The sequence below is a fragment of the Pundamilia nyererei genome, unplaced genomic scaffold (genome assembly GCF_000239375.1).
Source record: "Pundamilia nyererei isolate P.nyererei 1_Seehausen unplaced genomic scaffold, PunNye1.0 scaffold00071, whole genome shotgun sequence".
Lineage (NCBI taxonomy): Eukaryota > Metazoa > Chordata > Actinopteri > Cichliformes > Cichlidae > Pundamilia > Pundamilia nyererei.
Window position 1 is genome coordinate 247551 of NW_005187472.1, and position 18708 is coordinate 266258.

General features: G+C 39.6%; 1 protein-coding gene across 1 annotated transcript; it reads left to right on the plus strand.

Moving 5' to 3' along the window:
* The first annotated feature begins 349 nt into the window (after positions 1-349).
* Positions 350-14670, plus strand: stk17b (serine/threonine kinase 17b (apoptosis-inducing)). Its single transcript, XM_005736802.1, has 7 exons — positions 350-891; positions 7645-7857; positions 10894-11032; positions 12149-12275; positions 12599-12647; positions 13720-13899; positions 14281-14670. Exons 1-7 carry the CDS (start codon positions 770-772, stop codon positions 14498-14500), a joined length of 1050 nt encoding a protein of 349 aa, XP_005736859.1. The 5' UTR covers positions 350-769; the 3' UTR covers positions 14501-14670.
* Positions 14671-18708: the final 4038 nt, after the last annotated feature.

Sequence of the window (18708 nt, forward strand, 5' to 3'; positions counted from 1 at the left end):
TGTACCTCTGGTGCAAATTACTGACCTCTGTCATCATTTTAAGTGGGGGAACTTGCACAATCGGTGGCTGACTAAATACTTTTTTGCCCCACTGTATATACCATATGTCTTATATTTATAATAAAAAACAAACAAACATTAAGCTTGTTATTTCACAAATATTGTAAATTAAATTAACTCTCATAAGTTGGACTTTGACAGTCCAACTTTTGAGTATTAAGATTCATTATTATTATTATTTTTTATTCATTTATGTGTTTTCTGAACTTCGAACCCGCTCCTTTAATGACATGAATAGGCTGCCATATCTCGGCCGTGTCCAAATTCAAACCTTTCAACTGAACACAAAAGCAGTGCGCATGCGCACTGACGCGTCGACGACGTTGTCAAACAGGGATGTGAAAATGATCGCAAACTGTGCGGACAAACTCAATGAGCAGACTAACAGCCGACCGCAGCGGCAGCTCGGATAGGTTTTGTGTTAACAGCCCATGAGTGCGGACTTTATAGACCCAAGCTTCGCTTTTCTTGAGCTGAGGAAAATCGGTTTAAGTCACTTTTTAAGTGCCGTCGAGCTAACTTAGCGACAGTTGAGCTAGCCGGGGAGCTGGAGCGGCGCGCGGTGACCGGCTGAGCTAACATTAACATGTAACTACGGCGAAACGAGCAGTGGTAACGTTAGTTTAGCTCATTTTCACCGTTTCTCTCACTTCTGCTCGGCGTTTGGCACCGTTTTCAGCCGGGAAGCAGCACCGAGGAGGAGAGGAAGATGTCTCGGAGGCGGCTGGACAGTCGTAGCGGACTCTCCGCCGGACTGCTCGGCGAGATTCAGACTCCGATCAGCACGGAGCCGCTGGAGAGTGTGTACGAGATCACCGGGGAGCTGGGCAGGTGAGTCCGCCAGAGAGTGCACCTGCTGTATATGACACCTGGGAGCTGTACCTGACACTATACAGTCAGATATTTACAGATGAAACTCAGTTTCTGTATTACTATCACTTACTAAGAAAGGGTTACTACTTATAAGTCTTTTGTTGTATTTATTTAGTACTACATTTGTGAAGTACAGGTACAGGAACGCACCGTCCAGTGCCATAGAAGGTATCAGCTTTACTGTAGACATGTAAATACACGGCTACTGATATAGGGAAAGTCAAATATCTCAAAATCACCAAAGTAAATGTCAGATGATAGGACGGATGTTTCTCTGGTGGACAGATGCGTCGCACTGTAGGAGCTGTGAAAGATTTCCCATGCCTGTTGTGACAGTGGAGCTGAATCAGTTGGAGACGGGGACAATATATATAGCCTACCGGCTACATCTGTTATTAGTGTTCTTTTCAGTGGTGTAGAAATAAGAAGAACTAAGAAATCAAGTGTTAAAAACATGGCGTGTGCTTACATTTCCTAGTAGGTGCACGTCAGTGTTTTTCCAAGCATTTCTTTATTTGACTGTCATTGCTTTGAAGATAAAGCAGAGCAAGAAGGCACATGTATGCATGTAACTTGCTTCTTGTTTGTGTCTTTCATAAGTGAACTTTACACAGTCTGGTTTCCAAAAAAGGAGAAGTAGACACCTGACATTTTTAAAGATCACATAAACCTCCTACTAAATATTCACCAAGCTTAATTTAGGATTAAACAGTACCTCTTCACTAACGATCACTACACATCAAGCACCCTTTTCCCAGAAAGAAAAAGAAAAAAGGTCCTTACTGGGAATAACCTTTAATGCAAGGGCTGACTGGGAATATTAGGTTTGGAGCATTGTATTGCTTATGTATCTATTTATATTGATTAAAATAAAGAGCATGCTTGTAACAATGCTTTCTCAGGTAAATGCGCTCTCAATCTGTGCATCCAGTATGCTATGAGATTACTTTTCTACTAACAGATAGGCTGTAAAATAGTGATTCCTGCATAGATAGAATATAGATTTTGAGGGATGTTTGACACTATTAGGCTGATATATATCCCTGGCTGATATAAAGCTAATATATATTATATTATATAATATAATATAAAACTAATATAAAACTTTGTATCTGAAGGTATTTAAAGTCTGATGTTCTTTAAAAGACACAAAGTTATTGCTGTTATAGAGCACAAACAACACTCTACCTAGTCGAAAGTGTGCATGACCAAATACTGGGCTAATTGTGCAGTTTCACCTAAGTACACATGAGCTTTGTACCGAATCATTAATGTATTCTTGAGAAAAGAGGTTTTTAGTCTGTTTAGTCTCTCCAGGTGCATGTGAGTAAAATGTGTTGCAGGCTTTCAAAGGGGTTTTCGTTTACAATCTACGTACAGCAAATATTTTGCCCACTTTAAGCAAAAAAAAAAAGTTATTTATTGAAATTTGTGATTGCTACATGAATTATGGTTAATCTTATACAGCAACAAAATGCTGTTCATAAACATAACATTTTCATGTCAAAACATTATGTTTTTGAATGAAATTAACCAAGACGATACACCTATATATTAAAAATCTGAAACTTGGTGCATCCTCTGCTCTTCTAAGACTGTTTCAGGACTCCTTACAATTACTCCTTACAATACCAGAGTTTTGGAAAAATTTAGTGTCAAGCTTGTCATTCAGTTTTTTGTGAATATAAAATACTTGGTGCTCAGCAAAGAGGCAAAAATAACAGTAAAGTCATAAACTTATTTTTAAAAGGTAACACACAGTGTAGTCAACCCCCAAAGGCTGTGTTTTGAGCAGGAAAAACCCTGAAGTTGTGTTACAGTGAGTAAAAACTAAAGTAGTAAAAATATCACACTCATTTTAGTCCATGGGACTAAAAAGTCCTGTTTGATCTCTAAAAACACGCCAGTAAATATTCCCCTTTCTTTTTAACTGCAATGAAAAACAGTCTGAAAACGTTCAGCTGGTTTAGGACAAAGGTTCAAAAGAGGCTGCAACCTTTTCCCCATGCCCTTTCTGTACCAGACTACAGGAAGTAGTATTTAATTTGGAAAACGGTTAAACAGCCTAAGAGATGATCAAATAGATCTCAGTATTCTGTATTTACTGACTCAACTGTCATTAGATGTATTTTAAAATTTACACACCACCATGGAACGGGTTAAATCTGTCACACTTGAGTTTTTCTGAGTAATTTAACTTTTAAGACATTTTCACAGTGTGGAGTGAACCTGTATCTCCACAAAAGAAATGACAGTGAACAGGAAAATCTAAGCTTTTAGCCATCAAACGGTGTTAGACAAGGGCCCTTTGGTAGGCTGGTAATGGCCTCTGTCACCACTGGCCTATGCAACAGCTAAAATAATCTAAGCCAATCTTAACAAGAATTCCCAGGACTTTCACCGCATGAAGTATTTCTCAACTTTTACAAGTAATCATACCTTATTAAGATTCTTATGATTTATTGCAGGAATTCATATTCACAACCAGTGGCTGGATTTTAACCTCTGTGCAGAAAGGTTTAATAGCTCTAATCTGCTCTTAACTGGCAGGTGCAGATTTCCAGAAAGTTCCGCCTTTAATTACAGTTTGTGCAAAAGAACTCTTACATCATGTCTGCAGTTTCCTTCTGATATATCTGTTGTGCCAGTGATGGTGGGGTGTAGTTTAACCGTTAAATATTGATGGCTTTATAAGGGTAAACTTGTCCCACTTACTATGACAATTTTCCACACTTTGAAAAATTCAGCATGTTTCAGATGAGTTGTGACTCAAAAAGCATTCCTGTTGAAACCACACCTACAATAACAGTTAACAGTTTTTAACAGTTTTTAACATTTACTACAACACAACAAGGAAATGCACAAATCCACAAAGACTGTTACATAAGACCTTAAAAAACTTCTATTTATGTTTATGTGAAGTTGCATTCCAGTAAAATACTGTATATATTGCCCCTGACCACATTTACTTTGTAGTTACCTTAAAAAATAAACCTAAAATGTCCTGTTCTGCTTTAACTTGAGGCATAAACTGAGACAGAATATAAACATTAGCAGAGGAAAGGTTTGGGATGAGGATTTAATTGTTGTCATGTTGAGGGACCCAGATGGGTGGAGACAAATGCCATACATGGCAGGAAGAAGACCCCAAAAACTGACCAATTCTGAGCCAAGAAAACATCAGAAATGATTGGTTCTCAACGTGAGGTTAGTCATTAATATGCCACTGTGTGGTTTACTCACTATGAAAAAATCCTAATCCTAATATTAACATGCACACTGAAATCTTTGTTGGCCCAAGAGTGATTCGTTTGTCCAGGAGACTAATTATTAGTGTATTAGTGCTAATATGAAGGAGTAGAGACCAAGAATGATAATTGGATAGTTAAAACATAAAACAGGGTTGTCATTTAATAAGCAGGTAGAGAGAGGCAAGAGGTTAAATTACAGAGGTTAAGACTATACAGCATGAAAACTGAGAAAAAAATTATATTTACTTCTTTTCTGCACATACTCTACAGAAAATGTTTTTTTTTTTAGCATTGAGTGTTAATAAACAGGAAGAGTTGAGCAAATGTACTACCTTGTCACATGAAAGAGGAGGTCTTGCATGACTGTTCAGATAGAAAAATTTTTTAAAAATCCCCAAATTTGGAAAATTACCAGGTTAGCAAAATATTAAACATAGCCCGTAACAAACTAGATTATATGAAGTAAAAACAGCTCCGTAAAATAAAATAAGATAGCTCAAGAAGGAGCTGCAACAACACACATTTGAAGGACAGCTGATGTCACTTATCTGTGTATTCATGCTGATACACTGACCCTAACTTTTTGCATGTGCTGGCTGAATAGCTCAGATCGAGTCATGCAGTGTAATGCACTAAGTTAATGGTGATTGGACTCTGGACTCTAAGTCTTAACACTCCAGCCTCTGACCGGGGAGGTGACTTTATTGTACAGTGGGAAAATATGAAGCCTTGGTATAAAAGGAGACCTTTATCATGTGTTTGTGTACGGGCCATGGCAACCGCAGGCAGCTGATGATCATATCCTGACAAGCCCGAGGTGTGTTTGAAGTCATTATGCGTCACGCAGAGCATTAAAGTGTAGCTAGTGTTAGTCTGCAGGAGGAAGGAAACAAGTACATGTGGAAAGCAGACTTAAGAAAGCAGAACCGGCTTGGGTTACTTCTGCTCGCCACTTTGTTTGCAATTTGTTAAAACAGGAAGTTCTGATGTGAAATGTGTTAAAACTCAGTGATGAGAACATGGCTGGCACAAAGGTGTTAATCTTAAACTGTAGTAGCTCTACTTTTGAATTTAAGGTAATTTCCCAGCTATAACTAAATCCCTAAACAAGGACCTTTCACTGTGTGTCCTTACTTATTTATTTATTTGTCAGAATGAAGCTTAAATGCTTCTGTTGGTTGTTGCTGTTCATGGAATTAATTAAAAACACATCAATCATCATTTGTCTGTGTATTTGAAATGACTGTAACGTGAGATAAGATCTTGATCTTAAAAAAAAAAACAACCCCCCAACAAAACACCTTTTTGGCAAGTGTCTTCAGAGGGAGCTTATTCTGTTACATCTCCTCTTCCATTGGTGGATGTTCGCATTAAACATGGTTAAAGTTTCAAATATTGAGGTCAGTAATCTTGTCAGCTGAAAGCTCAGGCTTCGGACTGCTCTGAACTCTGTTTCAGGCCGGTCTTTCTGCCCTTGGCTCTGTATGATGTCATTGAGAGGGAATATCCCTGTTTCAGGAGCAACACTGTTGTTTACAAGGTGCAGCCAAATAAAAGAAACAGGTAGTTGAGTTGTAGAGACTTTTCCTGCCTCAGAGTCGGCTTTTCACCAGAAATCTTTTCATTTTCCTGCTTATTAAACTAAACCAAACTACTTCTGACCATTTAATATACATAAATATCTATTCTACTTAAATAATTGAACTCCCTCGCTAACAAAGCAAAGCAAATTTCCTTTAAGCAGGAAAAGAATATGTACAAGAAGACATGAAGGTTTAACATGGTGGAGGCTTATATGCTATCACATGATAGGATGCAGGATGTTTTAGCACAATTCAAAGAACTCCTTCTGGGTCTGTAACCTAGAAAAGTTAGGTTTTCCTAGAGAGCTGAAATTAGGGCTGTTATCTGCACAGCTGGTAACAGGGTGAACTTTAAACAAAGTTTAAAATACGTATTAAATATTAAAATAGCTCTAAAATGAAGTTTAATGACCTAAACAAATGGTTACCACGGTGACAAGGCATGGCAGTAGGCTGTTGGAACTGTACTAGCATTAGATAACACTCCCGCACACAGAACCTGTTATCTAATGCCATTTCTGTATTTGTATAACACCTTTATCACAAAGTCACTTACAGATATTATGTTGTAAAGGCTGGACCACATACTAATCAGCATTTTCTGCATAAAATGAAACATATTAATCATTAGTTATATTTGACTTATATTGGGGAAAGTTTGCGGTGAATCATGTTGGAGATATTTAGCCATCTAAATTAATCTTACAGTGGATAATGGCTCAAACCACAACATCTATCAGGGTTTTTCCTGCACAGAAAAAAAAATGATGGAAACAACCAAAGAAGCTTTCGTTTTACATCAAAGGAAAATCACCAGCACTTTGATAGACAATTTGTAAAAATATCTGAAACATTTTTTTACGCAATGGACAAAAATAAAAGGAAAGAAAAGTAAAGATTTCTCTTAAGTTGATGCCAAAGGCCAATTTGTAGCCTGGAAAAAAGCCTGTTTATATACACTTATATGTATATGTATATGTATAAGATGGTGTAATAACCATGACTTGACCCATTGGTTTCTGGCATTTGTGCTAAGGAGAAGACTAAAAAAATCCTAACCAAGTTCTTCTAGAAACAACTCTAAATCAAATCCAGGTGGTTATTTAGAGCCAGATGAATAAATCTAAATAAATGGTTACAACTCCAATATTAATAAATGGAACCTAACAAAATGTGTTTAATCAAATTGATATTACCCCATAATAAGGTTTAAAAAGCTGGATTTAGTTATACTTACACCTCGCATGAGCAGAATTTCAGAACATAATGGCCTTGACCTAAATGCATGGTAATTCATGTCCTGGATATGTTAGCCAGGAAAAAAAATACATTTACTGACATCTTTACTACAGCAAGAATTAGAAAGAAAAATCTCACCTTATCGCTACAGCAGAACCCAGACACCCAACAGACAAAATGTTTTTGGGTCGGTTTTATCCATGACCTTGTTCATTCCCAGAGTTCATTACCAATGGTGAGTGTTGAAACATAGGATGGTAAATGTCCTATACAGAGCCTACATGACTGCGAGGGCAGCACTAATCCATCTGTCAACCTCACACCCCACAAAATTCAAACCCTGTAGGGTTATCATAAAAGAGTAGAAATAACTACAGAGGCCACTTGTCTGTGTAGCAGGCTGTAAACATGTTTATTTCTGCTGTAAAGTTGGACATTTTAACATGGAAGCCTCCAGTGGGTATTAGAGGAACTGCAGTTTTTTCAATTGGTTTTGATTTTTGACTATGGAGGTTTTTACTTAAACTTTATAAAAGCTTTACTCAGGCATTTCCTGTTTAATCAATATAACTGTAAAAAAATAAATTAAAACTCAGCTTCAGTTTGTGTATTCTTGTCCTGCTTTTTTTTCCTCTCAGGGGCAAGTTTGCTGTGGTGAAGCGGTGTGTGGAGAAAACCACAGCAAAAGCGTTCGCTGCCAAATTCCTAAAAAAGAGGAGACGAGGTCGCGACTGCCGGGCAGAGGTCATCCATGAGATGGCTGTCCTGGAGATGGCACGTAACAACCCCCGAGTGGTCAACCTGCATGCCGCTTACGAGACGGATCACGACATTGTCTTAGTGCTGGAATAGTGAGTTCACACAAACTTTCTGCCTGTTTTATTTTATATATGCTGCATCCTATTTAATTCATACATTTTACTTGAGTGCTTCTATTTTCCTCAAATACGCCAAGCCAGCAGTGAGATCCTGTAAACGCTTGTATGAGGGCGAAGTCCTGTTTGTCAAGTCCTAAGGAGCTGCCAAATTAGCAAACAGCTCATCCTTCATAACAGGTTTATCAGGAATAGGTTGAAAGCTACAGCAACATGCTGGAAGCTTGAGCTGAAGGTGACCTGAACCACCGTCCTCTTAGTCTTGACCTCTTAACCTTTCCTATTTAAAAGCCCTTTTCAAATGAATGTCACGTCCTTTGTCTGTGCCACCATTTGTCTTGTCACTTTGTACAATCAAAACTGAAACTGGAAGATTAGATATGAGAATACATGAGGGCTTGTTGAAATGAACTGCTCTGTTTTTTCTAACCACACCTGTAATTGTCATTGGAGACACCTTAATCCCCTCCAAAGTGCAAACATGGTAAACAGCTCACTTTGTTGATCTAAGACAGTCTGGAAAATAATGGCCTGGTCCTTGTTCCAGAAAGCAGCTTCAGCAGTATTCGAAGCCAACTTTAAACTCAGAAAGTAGAAACTCCTGAGGTTGAGTCTGTATTCAACCTGAGATTGTGCTTGAAACAAATTTCTAACAAACTTCTAACTTCTGACAACTTTCCCACGTGTGGGACTAATAAAGGTTATCTTATCTTATCTTATCTTAAAATCAGATAGATCCATCGCCGCCTGGATCTTTGATACTCAGATTTCCCATGGCAATGGCTAAATAAATAGCAAAGCCTCCATTTTGATGCAGTGATAATAGAAGTATGGACAAGTTTCTTTCTCAGGCCTCAGTGCCAATCGACCCAGAGACTGAGTAGCAACCACTGGTTACTAGGGAAAAATCTGTATCCCCCCAGCTGTTCAGCAAGCAGTCTGGAAGCTGCTGAGTGCTGCACCAAATACATCCCTGAAATTGCTTTAGTCGCTTGCCGATTGCTGTGGTTGGTATTTGTTTCCATAGGAAACTCCCTGCTAAGCAGTCATGAAAAGTGTGATGCAAACTGGAAACAGAGACACTGTGCCTTCAAAGTAAAGACTTTCTGTGATACAGTTAATACATTAGATTATATGTTTTAAAGACTACTGACCAACTTCTTCCAGGAGCAATTTGTTGACAATCTGCATTTTCCAGCATGACAAAGCTCCGCTACAAACCGGAGTGATAACGTTTTGGATCTATGAGTCATAATGTATAAAACAGATTGTGAGGATTGTTTTTGTTTTTATCTTTGCCAAAGACGTAGCTCAGTTCTTTCTTATTTTGTCATGCAGGATTTACATTGAACCTATTCTGTAACAGCCACAAATAACAAGGAAATTGTAGGTTTCTGTTACAGAACACCGCACAGAGTCATTGTGGGCTGATTTTGTTAAATGGCGTGTGTAGTCACAGCTGTCTTAGAAAGATGCAGATTAATGTGCTCTAATATGAGCTTTAATATCGACTGTATGAATGAAACCCAGCATCAATCAGCTGCTTCAGGTGAAGCAGGAGGAAGGAGTCAGAGAGGAAATCTGCCGGCAAGCAGGTGAAATTCAAGTTGGCTCGTTTTTATGGAAAATAAATCCCAGCATTTCCTGCATCTCAGTATAAACAAACTCAAAGTTTCTAGAACAGGAGCAGTAATCGATCATGCGTGGCAAAAACTTGCTATGTAGTGCACCTGTTTAGAAATGTCTTTACCCGCATCCTGCTGTCTAGTTTCTGCTTTCTCAGTTTCTCCACCTCTACTTTTGTTAGCATGTTTTGAATTCTTATTGAAAGTCTTTCTCCGTCCGGCTATTTTTACTGATTTATCTCTCATCTGTTTACTTTTCCATTAGAATTCCTTGTTCTGGATCATAGATGCATTCCTCACCTGAATTATTTCATTCAGTCTCGTGCAGTTCCCTTATTCTTTATCAATATATCTTTATTTCATACCTGAGTGTGAAGACGCTGCATCAGCCAGCTGCCATTGCACATGCAATGGTTATTTACAGCTAACTGAGCTAGAAACTAAAATTAGGTGCAACACTTTAATTAAATGAAATATAATAATAACAAGAAAGTAGAAATGAGGCCTAGATTTGACATACTTACAAAACTAAGTAAATAAAAATACATGGGACTTATTTTGATTTACTACTTTTTTTTTCTTTTAAATGTGGTCCAATTTTTCAGCAAATTAAGTTTTATTGAGGTTTAAGTTTTAAATCTTTCATTACTTTATATACTGCCGGGCAGATTAAACTACAGGGTAAGTCAAAAAGAATCATATGATTTGTAGTAAAAGCTAAAAGCTCGCAGTAAACACATGGCTGAACATAAAGCTCTACATACAAAACTTACAGTGTTTACAGATGCTCAGTGTGTGTCCCCCTCTGGATGCATGGCATGCCCATACAATAGTCAAGCTCGTCACGTACTTTTGTATGTGTGGAGTCTATGCAGCTTGCAGCTACTACTGACAGAGTGCTAACTACTGTCAACCGAGTGAAACTTGCGAAAAACAAACCAGAGTTTTCTCTTCAGCTTTAGGCTTGTTCTTAACTCGTACCGACATTTTGCTTGCGATTACAGCAACAAGGATATAAATTCAAATTCAGAAATGGCAGTTAGAAGCTTGAGTTATCTGAGGTGTAGTAAAACTTTCTACTTGTACATTTTAGCGCTTCAGTCTTCATTTGTGTGCCTGCAGTGTTTTTGGTTTTTTTTGGTTTTTTTGCAATGACTAAGCAGGAAGGAGGTTCTCTTTCTCAATAAAACCTTACCACAACATGCAGGATCAAACCTGCGTCCCTCTGGCTGTGGGCTGGAGACTAAAACCACTGCACCACCCTTTAATCCATAAATGCATTTTTGTTTTCTCCTGTGGAAACTCTAACACACACACACAGTCTGTATCAAACTGGTCTGTGTTTCATATTTCACCAGACATTCCTTCTTGTCTCCTGTTCATGCAGTGCGGCCGGTGGAGAGATATTTGACCACTGCGTATCCGACGAGCTGCTGCCCGAGGCCCAGATCACGCGCCTGATCAGGCAGACGCTGGAGGGAGTCCACTACCTCCATCAGAGCAACTTGGTCCACTTAGACCTCAAGGTATTCAGACACATCCAACCAAAGTGAATCTATTTTTAACCGTTTACTCAACTCACCACAGACTTAACCTTAAGTACTCGGGTGTTTCCCTTCTCTAAGCGCTCAAAATCCTAAATTCCTTTTTTAATGCCACAGTTAAGCCTAGAATCAGGATTGTAGAGAGCATGGAACTGACTTCTGCTGCAGTGACAGCAGGGTGTGAAGAGTTTTGTTGCCGCTACATCAGGGTCAAATCGAGTGTCCACCACCTGAGCCCCTAAGAATCAGCTGATTTTTTTTTTTTTTTGTATAGGACTACAAAATTAAATCTACATGTTGATACCAGGATCGTCACACACCTCTGACTCTCCTGGGCCACATTAAATGTGTGGGGTTTTTTGTCTCAAAAATTCAAGATCTTGACTAAATACCAAATCTTAGCAAATGCCTTTGTTAAATGTGTTATTTTACTCATGAGGGTGGGAATTTTACATGTCAACATAAAACTGTCATCACTGTCAGGAATACTTGTCATTTGACCCACAGGTCCTTTAAAAAGAAGTATTGTATTGTCCTAAAATCAGTTTGGGTGAGTGTGAGGGACCAAGCTGGTGTGGCCTGAATAAGACAGATAATGTTGTAGAAAGTGAGTTTCATTTCACTTTTTTCTTTTTTACAAGCAATTTGAGCCTTTTAAAAGACATCGGCTAATCCCAGACCTGATCAAAGTAATAAAAAACAGTGATACAGCAAATTAACTTCTCAAACAGCCAAACTGAACTGACACAACAGAAAAAGGAGAACTTATACTGGCTGACCTCAGTGCATTTACTTTAAACGAGCATATTTTCAGCTTTCATGTGTGCAGATTTGGTCTTAAATTTCATTTCAAGTTAAATCAATAAGTCTTATTTATACCTGTGAATACCCTGTGATTACAGGACAGTCACATACAGCACTAAATGTTCTCAGACTGTTTTAAAGAGAATGGCGCAATATCATAAGAGTCGTTTATTTAATTAAATAACTGTTTCCTGTGCAGAGACATTCATCATGAGGTGAATTTTGCAATCAGAAATGAGTTTTATCCCTCGAGCACTTCCTGCTTTCACTTTGTTCCCTCTCTGCCTCTCTCAGCCACAGAACATCCTCCTGACCAGCCTGTCGCCTCCAGGAGACATAAAGATCGTGGACTTTGGCCTGGCACGCAGACTGGGTGCGGTCGGAGAGCTCCGAGAGATTCTTGGCACACCTGAATACGTGGGTAAGCTGACGCTCATGAAACAAAGGCGGCAGCGGACATTTCACACATATTTATAGACAAACATCAGTCAGATTCACAATAATAAACTATATGTAAATTGTCAATGTTGACTAAGAAGAGATCATGCATTTGATCAATTCTTACCCAACATGTGCATTTTACTGTGTTAGCTCCTGTGAGAGTGGATGAGTGACACACCTATAAATAAATGCAGAAAGAACCATGAGTCAGTAATTAATCTGGGAAATTACACAGAGATCTTTTCTCTTCTCACTGTTGACTGACAGCTTTTACTTTTTTTTTTCTTTTTTTTTTGTATTCAGCTCCAGAGATCCTCAACTACGAGCCAATCACAACGGCGAGTGACCTTTGGTGAGTATATCTGTACTAAATGGGCTTTGGTTTAACCTTTTGGAAGGAGCGGTATCACCACTTGTACTTTGCCACTTCCAGCATGAAGAGAAAGTAACATGAACTCCACCACCAGGAGAATAAAAGCTGAGCTTAAGCTGCATACGTGCTGGAAGTGACTCTCAGCGATGTGGTGACCAGTGACCACAGCACAGGAAGTCATTTTACATCGTGGGCCACATGCAACCCACTTTGATCTCAAGTGTGCCAGACCAGTGAAACTCTGCTTTTTGTCAGAGTACAATTTAGTAAAGTTTAACCACATGTGTAATCCCTGACATATTTTAAAATAAGGAAAGAAGTTCAATTTAAGGAATATATCTCAGTTTTTCCACATGGGAAAGGAATGCTGCTTTAAGCTTAAATTGTAAGAAATAAATGTTTAAATTTACAGATAAAGTTCTGTTAGCACTTTTGCAGACTGTCCTACCATTTATAAAACAACATTTTTGTCAACTGACAGAATGTCTTCTTTTTGGAGTTTCTTTTTCTATGGTAAACCCACTGTGAAAATAATACATTTCCAAAGTAGATGGTGAAAAACCAAAACACTTTTTGACATTTTATTGTCTATCTATTACTGCTCTATTACTTTGACTTTGGTGTAGTATGAATGGCCATAGGTGAGGTTGGAAAAAAAAGTATAAAAATACGGTTAAGTCTGGAAAATGTAAAGCAAGCCACAAATTTTAAAGCTCATTCCAGCCTCACATTTCCTCACATTTGTGGAGCTGTAAGTGAATTTAAAACGTAAAGTATTTACTTGGGTTGATTTAAAAGAATTGGTCACTGTGAACATAAATCTAAAACATATGCAGCTTCATTAGAAAAACATCACAAACTGGAAATGAAAGTGAAGGCGATTTTCGGCAGTGTGGGTATTAATGTAATGCTTCCCACTTCTTTTGTGGCAAATGCGATGAGAACATGTTGTTCTTCTTATTTGTTTTTCTAAGATTATTTCAGATATTTTGCTTGTGTCATTTAGCCTTCAGACTCTCCATGTCTGATATGTCCTGTGTGTGTTTCTCAGGAGCGTGGGCGTCATCGCGTACATGCTGGTGACGGGCGAGTCTCCGTTTGCTGGGGACGACAAGCAGGAGACGTATCTGAATGTTTCCCAGGTCAATGTGGACTACAGCAGGGAGGCCTTCTCCAGGGTGTCTGAGCTCGCTGTGGACTTCATCCGCAAGCTGCTGGTCAAAGCACCTGAGTGAGTAAACGACAATCTGTGTGCGAGAGTCTGTGTGCGAGTGTGCGAGTGTGGGTGTTTTAACATAACTTCCATGTAACAGAGAGATGAAAATGAAAACATAGCTGTGAACAGAACCGTGATGGATGTTTTTCCAAGTCACGTCATGTGTTGTTTTAAAGTGTTTCCACTGGTGTGTGATGGATTCACACTCATTAGGCAGCATGCTGGGCTAAGTATGATCTCATCAGAACTAGTATGTCAAGAAGAACCTGCTGGTGTTAATCTATAAAGGAAGAAATCTGGTTGAAGGAAAGATCAGATTGTTCAGTGAAACACCAGCACCTCGATCTCTTTGCATGAATGTGTCTAATCGTTGGACTGTCTCTGTTTTGACCGTAGGGACCGGCCCAGCGCCGTCGACTGTATGAGTCACCCCTGGCTGTGGCAGCAGCCGCAAATCTGCATGAGCCCGGAACCCGCCGCCACCGCCTTCCGTACCAGGAGCTGTGGCACAAAGTGGGCGGCCCCTCACGAAGACTTTGAAGACAAGGAAAACTTCCTGGAGTCATCCCACTCACACGCAAAAAGGTTTCGCTTCGAGGAGGATGCTGACTTTTGAAGCTACAAAAATGATAAGAGGGAGATGAAGATGCAGCGGTGATCACTTCTTCCTCTGAGCTTTTAAATTGTTTTAAGTCTCCTGGAAACCAGCAGCGTGCCGGCCACCATTCACCGTTCTGTTTATACTGATCTACTCAAACCAACCAAAGATAACCGGCTAAACTCTGATGTGTCGCTGTTCATACTGTACAGTACGTCTCAGTTAATGCGGTGTGTTTAACCTCAAGTATTTAATTTCCTGTCTTAAACCCACTCTGTGCTGATGAAGGCTGCTCCGGAGGACTTCCAGGGGAATCTATGCAACATTTCTGGTGCTTCTGAATTCTTTGCCTTAACTGTGGGAAGTTGACTCACCTGGAGCTGCTTTCAGTTGCACTTGTGCTTCAGCTGAAATGTGTGATATGGAGATTAGCGCCTCTGCTATGAGGAAGTGAGATCATGCTGTTCTTTGCATGTTTAAAAGAGGCAGCAGCATTATAGTGTTTCAGGTTTCTATCTGTAGATAAAACCCGCTGCTGCCCGCGTCAGGGTAACTTCTCTGTCGCATCAAAGTCAGATAGCGGCCACATTCGTGCCTGATCAGGCCTGCTTTTGGCTAGTTATAGCAGCTGCTTTGTGGGCCAGGTGTGGCCTGGGAGACATGGTGGAGTTAGGGTGATGCTCCTTTGACATCTGCCTTGTGTAAGGTGGAATCGGTGCCAGATGTGGACCATATTTAGGACAAACATTCCTTAATAGTGCTGCAGATAAATCCTTCAGAAATGGATACAAGCAACAAAATTAGTGGAGTTTTTTTCCCCTCTGAACTCACTTACCAACTAAATTTTTTTCATTTTCCAGCCTATTAATATTATTAAACAGATTTTTAACCATCAAGGTTCAGTTTCAAAGACTTCCAGGTTTTCAGCATTCTTACCGCAAGGAAGTTAAATAGTAAACTAAAGCATCCCTCCAGAGCTCCTGTGTCTCATTTTTGTTTTTAACCATAACATGAGGCAATTTAACCATAAAAAAACAGAAAATATGCAATGAAGCCTTTATCAGCATGGATATCTTATAGTCAGTCTTCTGAGCCAAAATTCAGTATCGGTTAATAAAACCCACTATTTCTACACTCCCACAGCCCTGTTTGCAAATTATTTTGAAAATAAGTTTAGATACGCCACAAAGAAGCTTCTGAAGTCAACTTCTACATGATTAGAGGGAAAATTTTGACTCTAGGATATTAAAAAGGGACAGGTCAGAGTAACATTATCTAAAAATAGTTTTGGTACCTGTATCCACTCGTGAAAGAGTTTGCTGCATGATTGCCTTTAAACCTGATGTCAGACTTGGATTTTCTCAACATATGCTTCATACTGAGGGTTTAAACGTAGCTCAGGGTCTTATAGAAAGCTCTTTAAAAAAAAAAAAAAAATTTAATATGCACCTTTCAGTGTTAATCTGCATTTAGGTTATTATGAAATTTCTGGCTGGAAGTGTGCTGCAGTAAAAGTAAGTATAAAGGGGTGAATCAGCCGAGTGGGCCGCGCCCGCACTTACTCAAATGATTTCCTCCCTGAGCTGCGAGTTCCTCTTAGAGGAGAAACTTTAGCACTTAGTGTGTGCAGAGCCTACACTTAGACCTCCTGCAGTCCTCCGCAGGTCCGGGTGCCTCAAGATTTCATCTCAGGGCTGCTGCTCACTCTTTGTTTTCTATTCTTAATGTTATTCTCACAAGCTGATTATTATTATTATTATTATAATTATTGTAATATTTATGTGCTGGACTTCTATTTTTTATGTAAATAATGCGCTCACGTGTCTTATAAGCAGAGATTCAGGTGATGATGAAAGGAAGGATTAGTCATTGAGGTGGTTCAGGAAAGTGAAGTCAATGTGGGGAAACAGAGAGGTGTCAGATGGTTTTTAGAGAGGAAAGAGGTGATTAAACAGGAAGAGTGAGTGTGGGAAGAAGTATTTCCTGATGGTTGCTTTAAGTTGTGGAGAGGTGATGAGAAAGTAGGGATGACTATTTCACAGAGGAGCCGAGGTGCCACCAGCAACAAATCCTGACCTCAGACAGTGGCAGCTCTCAACCTCCAGAGAAAACATTCCTCTGGTTTTATTTTTAGGTGCCAAACTCGAACGGGACCACACTGCGTGTGTTTGTTGTTGCTGTCAGCACAAAGGCCTTTGTATCTGTGTGTGTGTGTGGAGGCTGGGCCGTGCTGTCGTCCTTTATAACTGGAACGCCACACTGTAAAAGAGCAGACTGCTGTAAACGGAAATAAGCTTGAATCCATCTGCTCTGAGAATAAAAGGTTTGGAGTTGGTTGAATCTGCAGAGCAGGTGGGTCTGACGTCACTTTGGTGCCGACGCTCCATTGGACCATTGTCTCCGTCAGACTCTTGCTGTAACCGTCGTGTTGTTTTTGTACAGCTGCTGTTGTTCTCGCGTCACTTGGCGGCCTCGGAGTGTGCGAGCGCTCTTTGTGTCAGTGCCGCTGATGTCACTCAGCGTTCCTCTTTGTTGTCTTGAGACTGAAGGATTACTGTATGTCAGAATGAAACCTGCCACAAGCACAAATAAATCAGATCTACCTTTATTCTGCTTTTTATGTTTTGGGTTTTTTAAAGTATGAGCGTTCTGATTGCATCTGAAATAACTAAAAAATAATTTGTATTCTGATTAGCTTCAGGCTAATGTTAGGCATCACAAAGCAAACTGGAAAAGCTCATTAAAGACTGTAGAAAATAAATGGTGTCTGTGCTTTGATGTTTTTCCAGCTCCACGCTGCCCCCTGTTGGCCCTGCAGAGCTGAGAGTTCATACTGGGTCATACTGTGTCAGTATGTACCAGTGAGCAGGCACAGACTGGAAACCAGTAGCTCAGTAACTCTCAGCAGTGTTTCCCAACCTTTTGGAGCCACAGTACATATTTCACATTAGAAAAATCACACCGCACACCAACAAACAAACGTCACAAAAAGCATATTGATAATTTTTCCCCGCCCACCAGGTATAGTGGAATTGGCTCAGTTTGTCCCCAGTATACCTTTTTTGCTTTCTTCTGACCACTAGTCATGCTAGGGCCTTCATCTGGGTCAGAACTTTCTCCAGGACTCATCTCAGATAGACTTTTTCCCTTTCAAATATTTATCTATTGCTATTTTGCACTGCACAGTCTTACAGCGTGACTAATTTCTCCTTCTGTTTTACTAGGAATTGTCAACCCATTTAATCAGAGCAGGTACTAGTTTTATTTTGTTGTATTTATCCGCGACGACTTAAAGGCCGGTCCGTGAAAATATTGTGGGCATAAACCAGTCCGTGGCGCAAAAAAGGTTGAGGACCGCTGACTTACTAATCGGGTAGAACCAGATAATCGTCCACAGCACACCGGTTGGGAAACACTGCTCTAAAGGGGTCCTGATATGTTATGTTTTTACATATTTTTGTCAAACACGCACGCACGCACCCCAACAACAGTGGATGCCGATTAAAAATGTTTCAAACACTTCATATTAACCTTTTAATATACATCATTATCTTTATAGGGTTTTTATGTCACCCATGTGTGTGTGAATGGGTGGATGACAGGTTGTGTAAAGCGCTTTGGGGTCCTTAGGGACTAGAAAAGCGCTATACAAATACAGGCCATTTACCATTTACCCACCATCAGTGTGAATGGTAGGAATCGGGCTACAAAGACTAATAAAGGCTCATATATGGAAGCTGATATCATGACCACTGCACCATGGAGCTAAACACTGGAGGACCAAATGTGAGCTGCTGTGCTCTTAGCACCAGTCCCAAGCCTTGTTAAATATAATGGATCAGCTCAAAGTACCTTAAGAGCTTCTTTCAGTTCAAAGGTCACCACAGCGGGACAATCGGCATATCTGAGTTGGCACTAGCAGAGGCTGATCCTACATACTCTTCCTCAATCAACCCTCCCAGGGATATTTGTTGGGTACATGTAACAACTATATAAAAACTGATGACCTTTGTTCCATGTTAGAAGAATTGTTTCAGCTTTGCATTTTAATATTTAAATACTTCATTGATTTGCTTCAAGAACTCCCACTCAGTGGACGTCTAATGAGATAGTCCAGACAGTAAGTTTCTTTGACTGTTACAGCCACTAAATGACATTTTGAGAGCATGTGACATAAATAAGGATTATTTTAACTGACTCATACAGCAGTACAGAGTCTAAGAACA

Coding starts and splice junctions, on each gene's coding strand:
- stk17b (XM_005736802.1), top strand. CDS start 770: ATGTCTCGGAGGCGGCTGGACAGTCGTAGCGGACTCTCCGCCGGACTG. Junction 12,648..13,719: donor ACAACGGCGAGTGACCTTTG/GTGAGTATATCT, acceptor TGTGTTTCTCAG/GAGCGTGGGCGTCATCGCGT. Junction 13,900..14,280: donor CTGCTGGTCAAAGCACCTGA/GTGAGTAAACGA, acceptor TTTTGACCGTAG/GGACCGGCCCAGCGCCGTCG.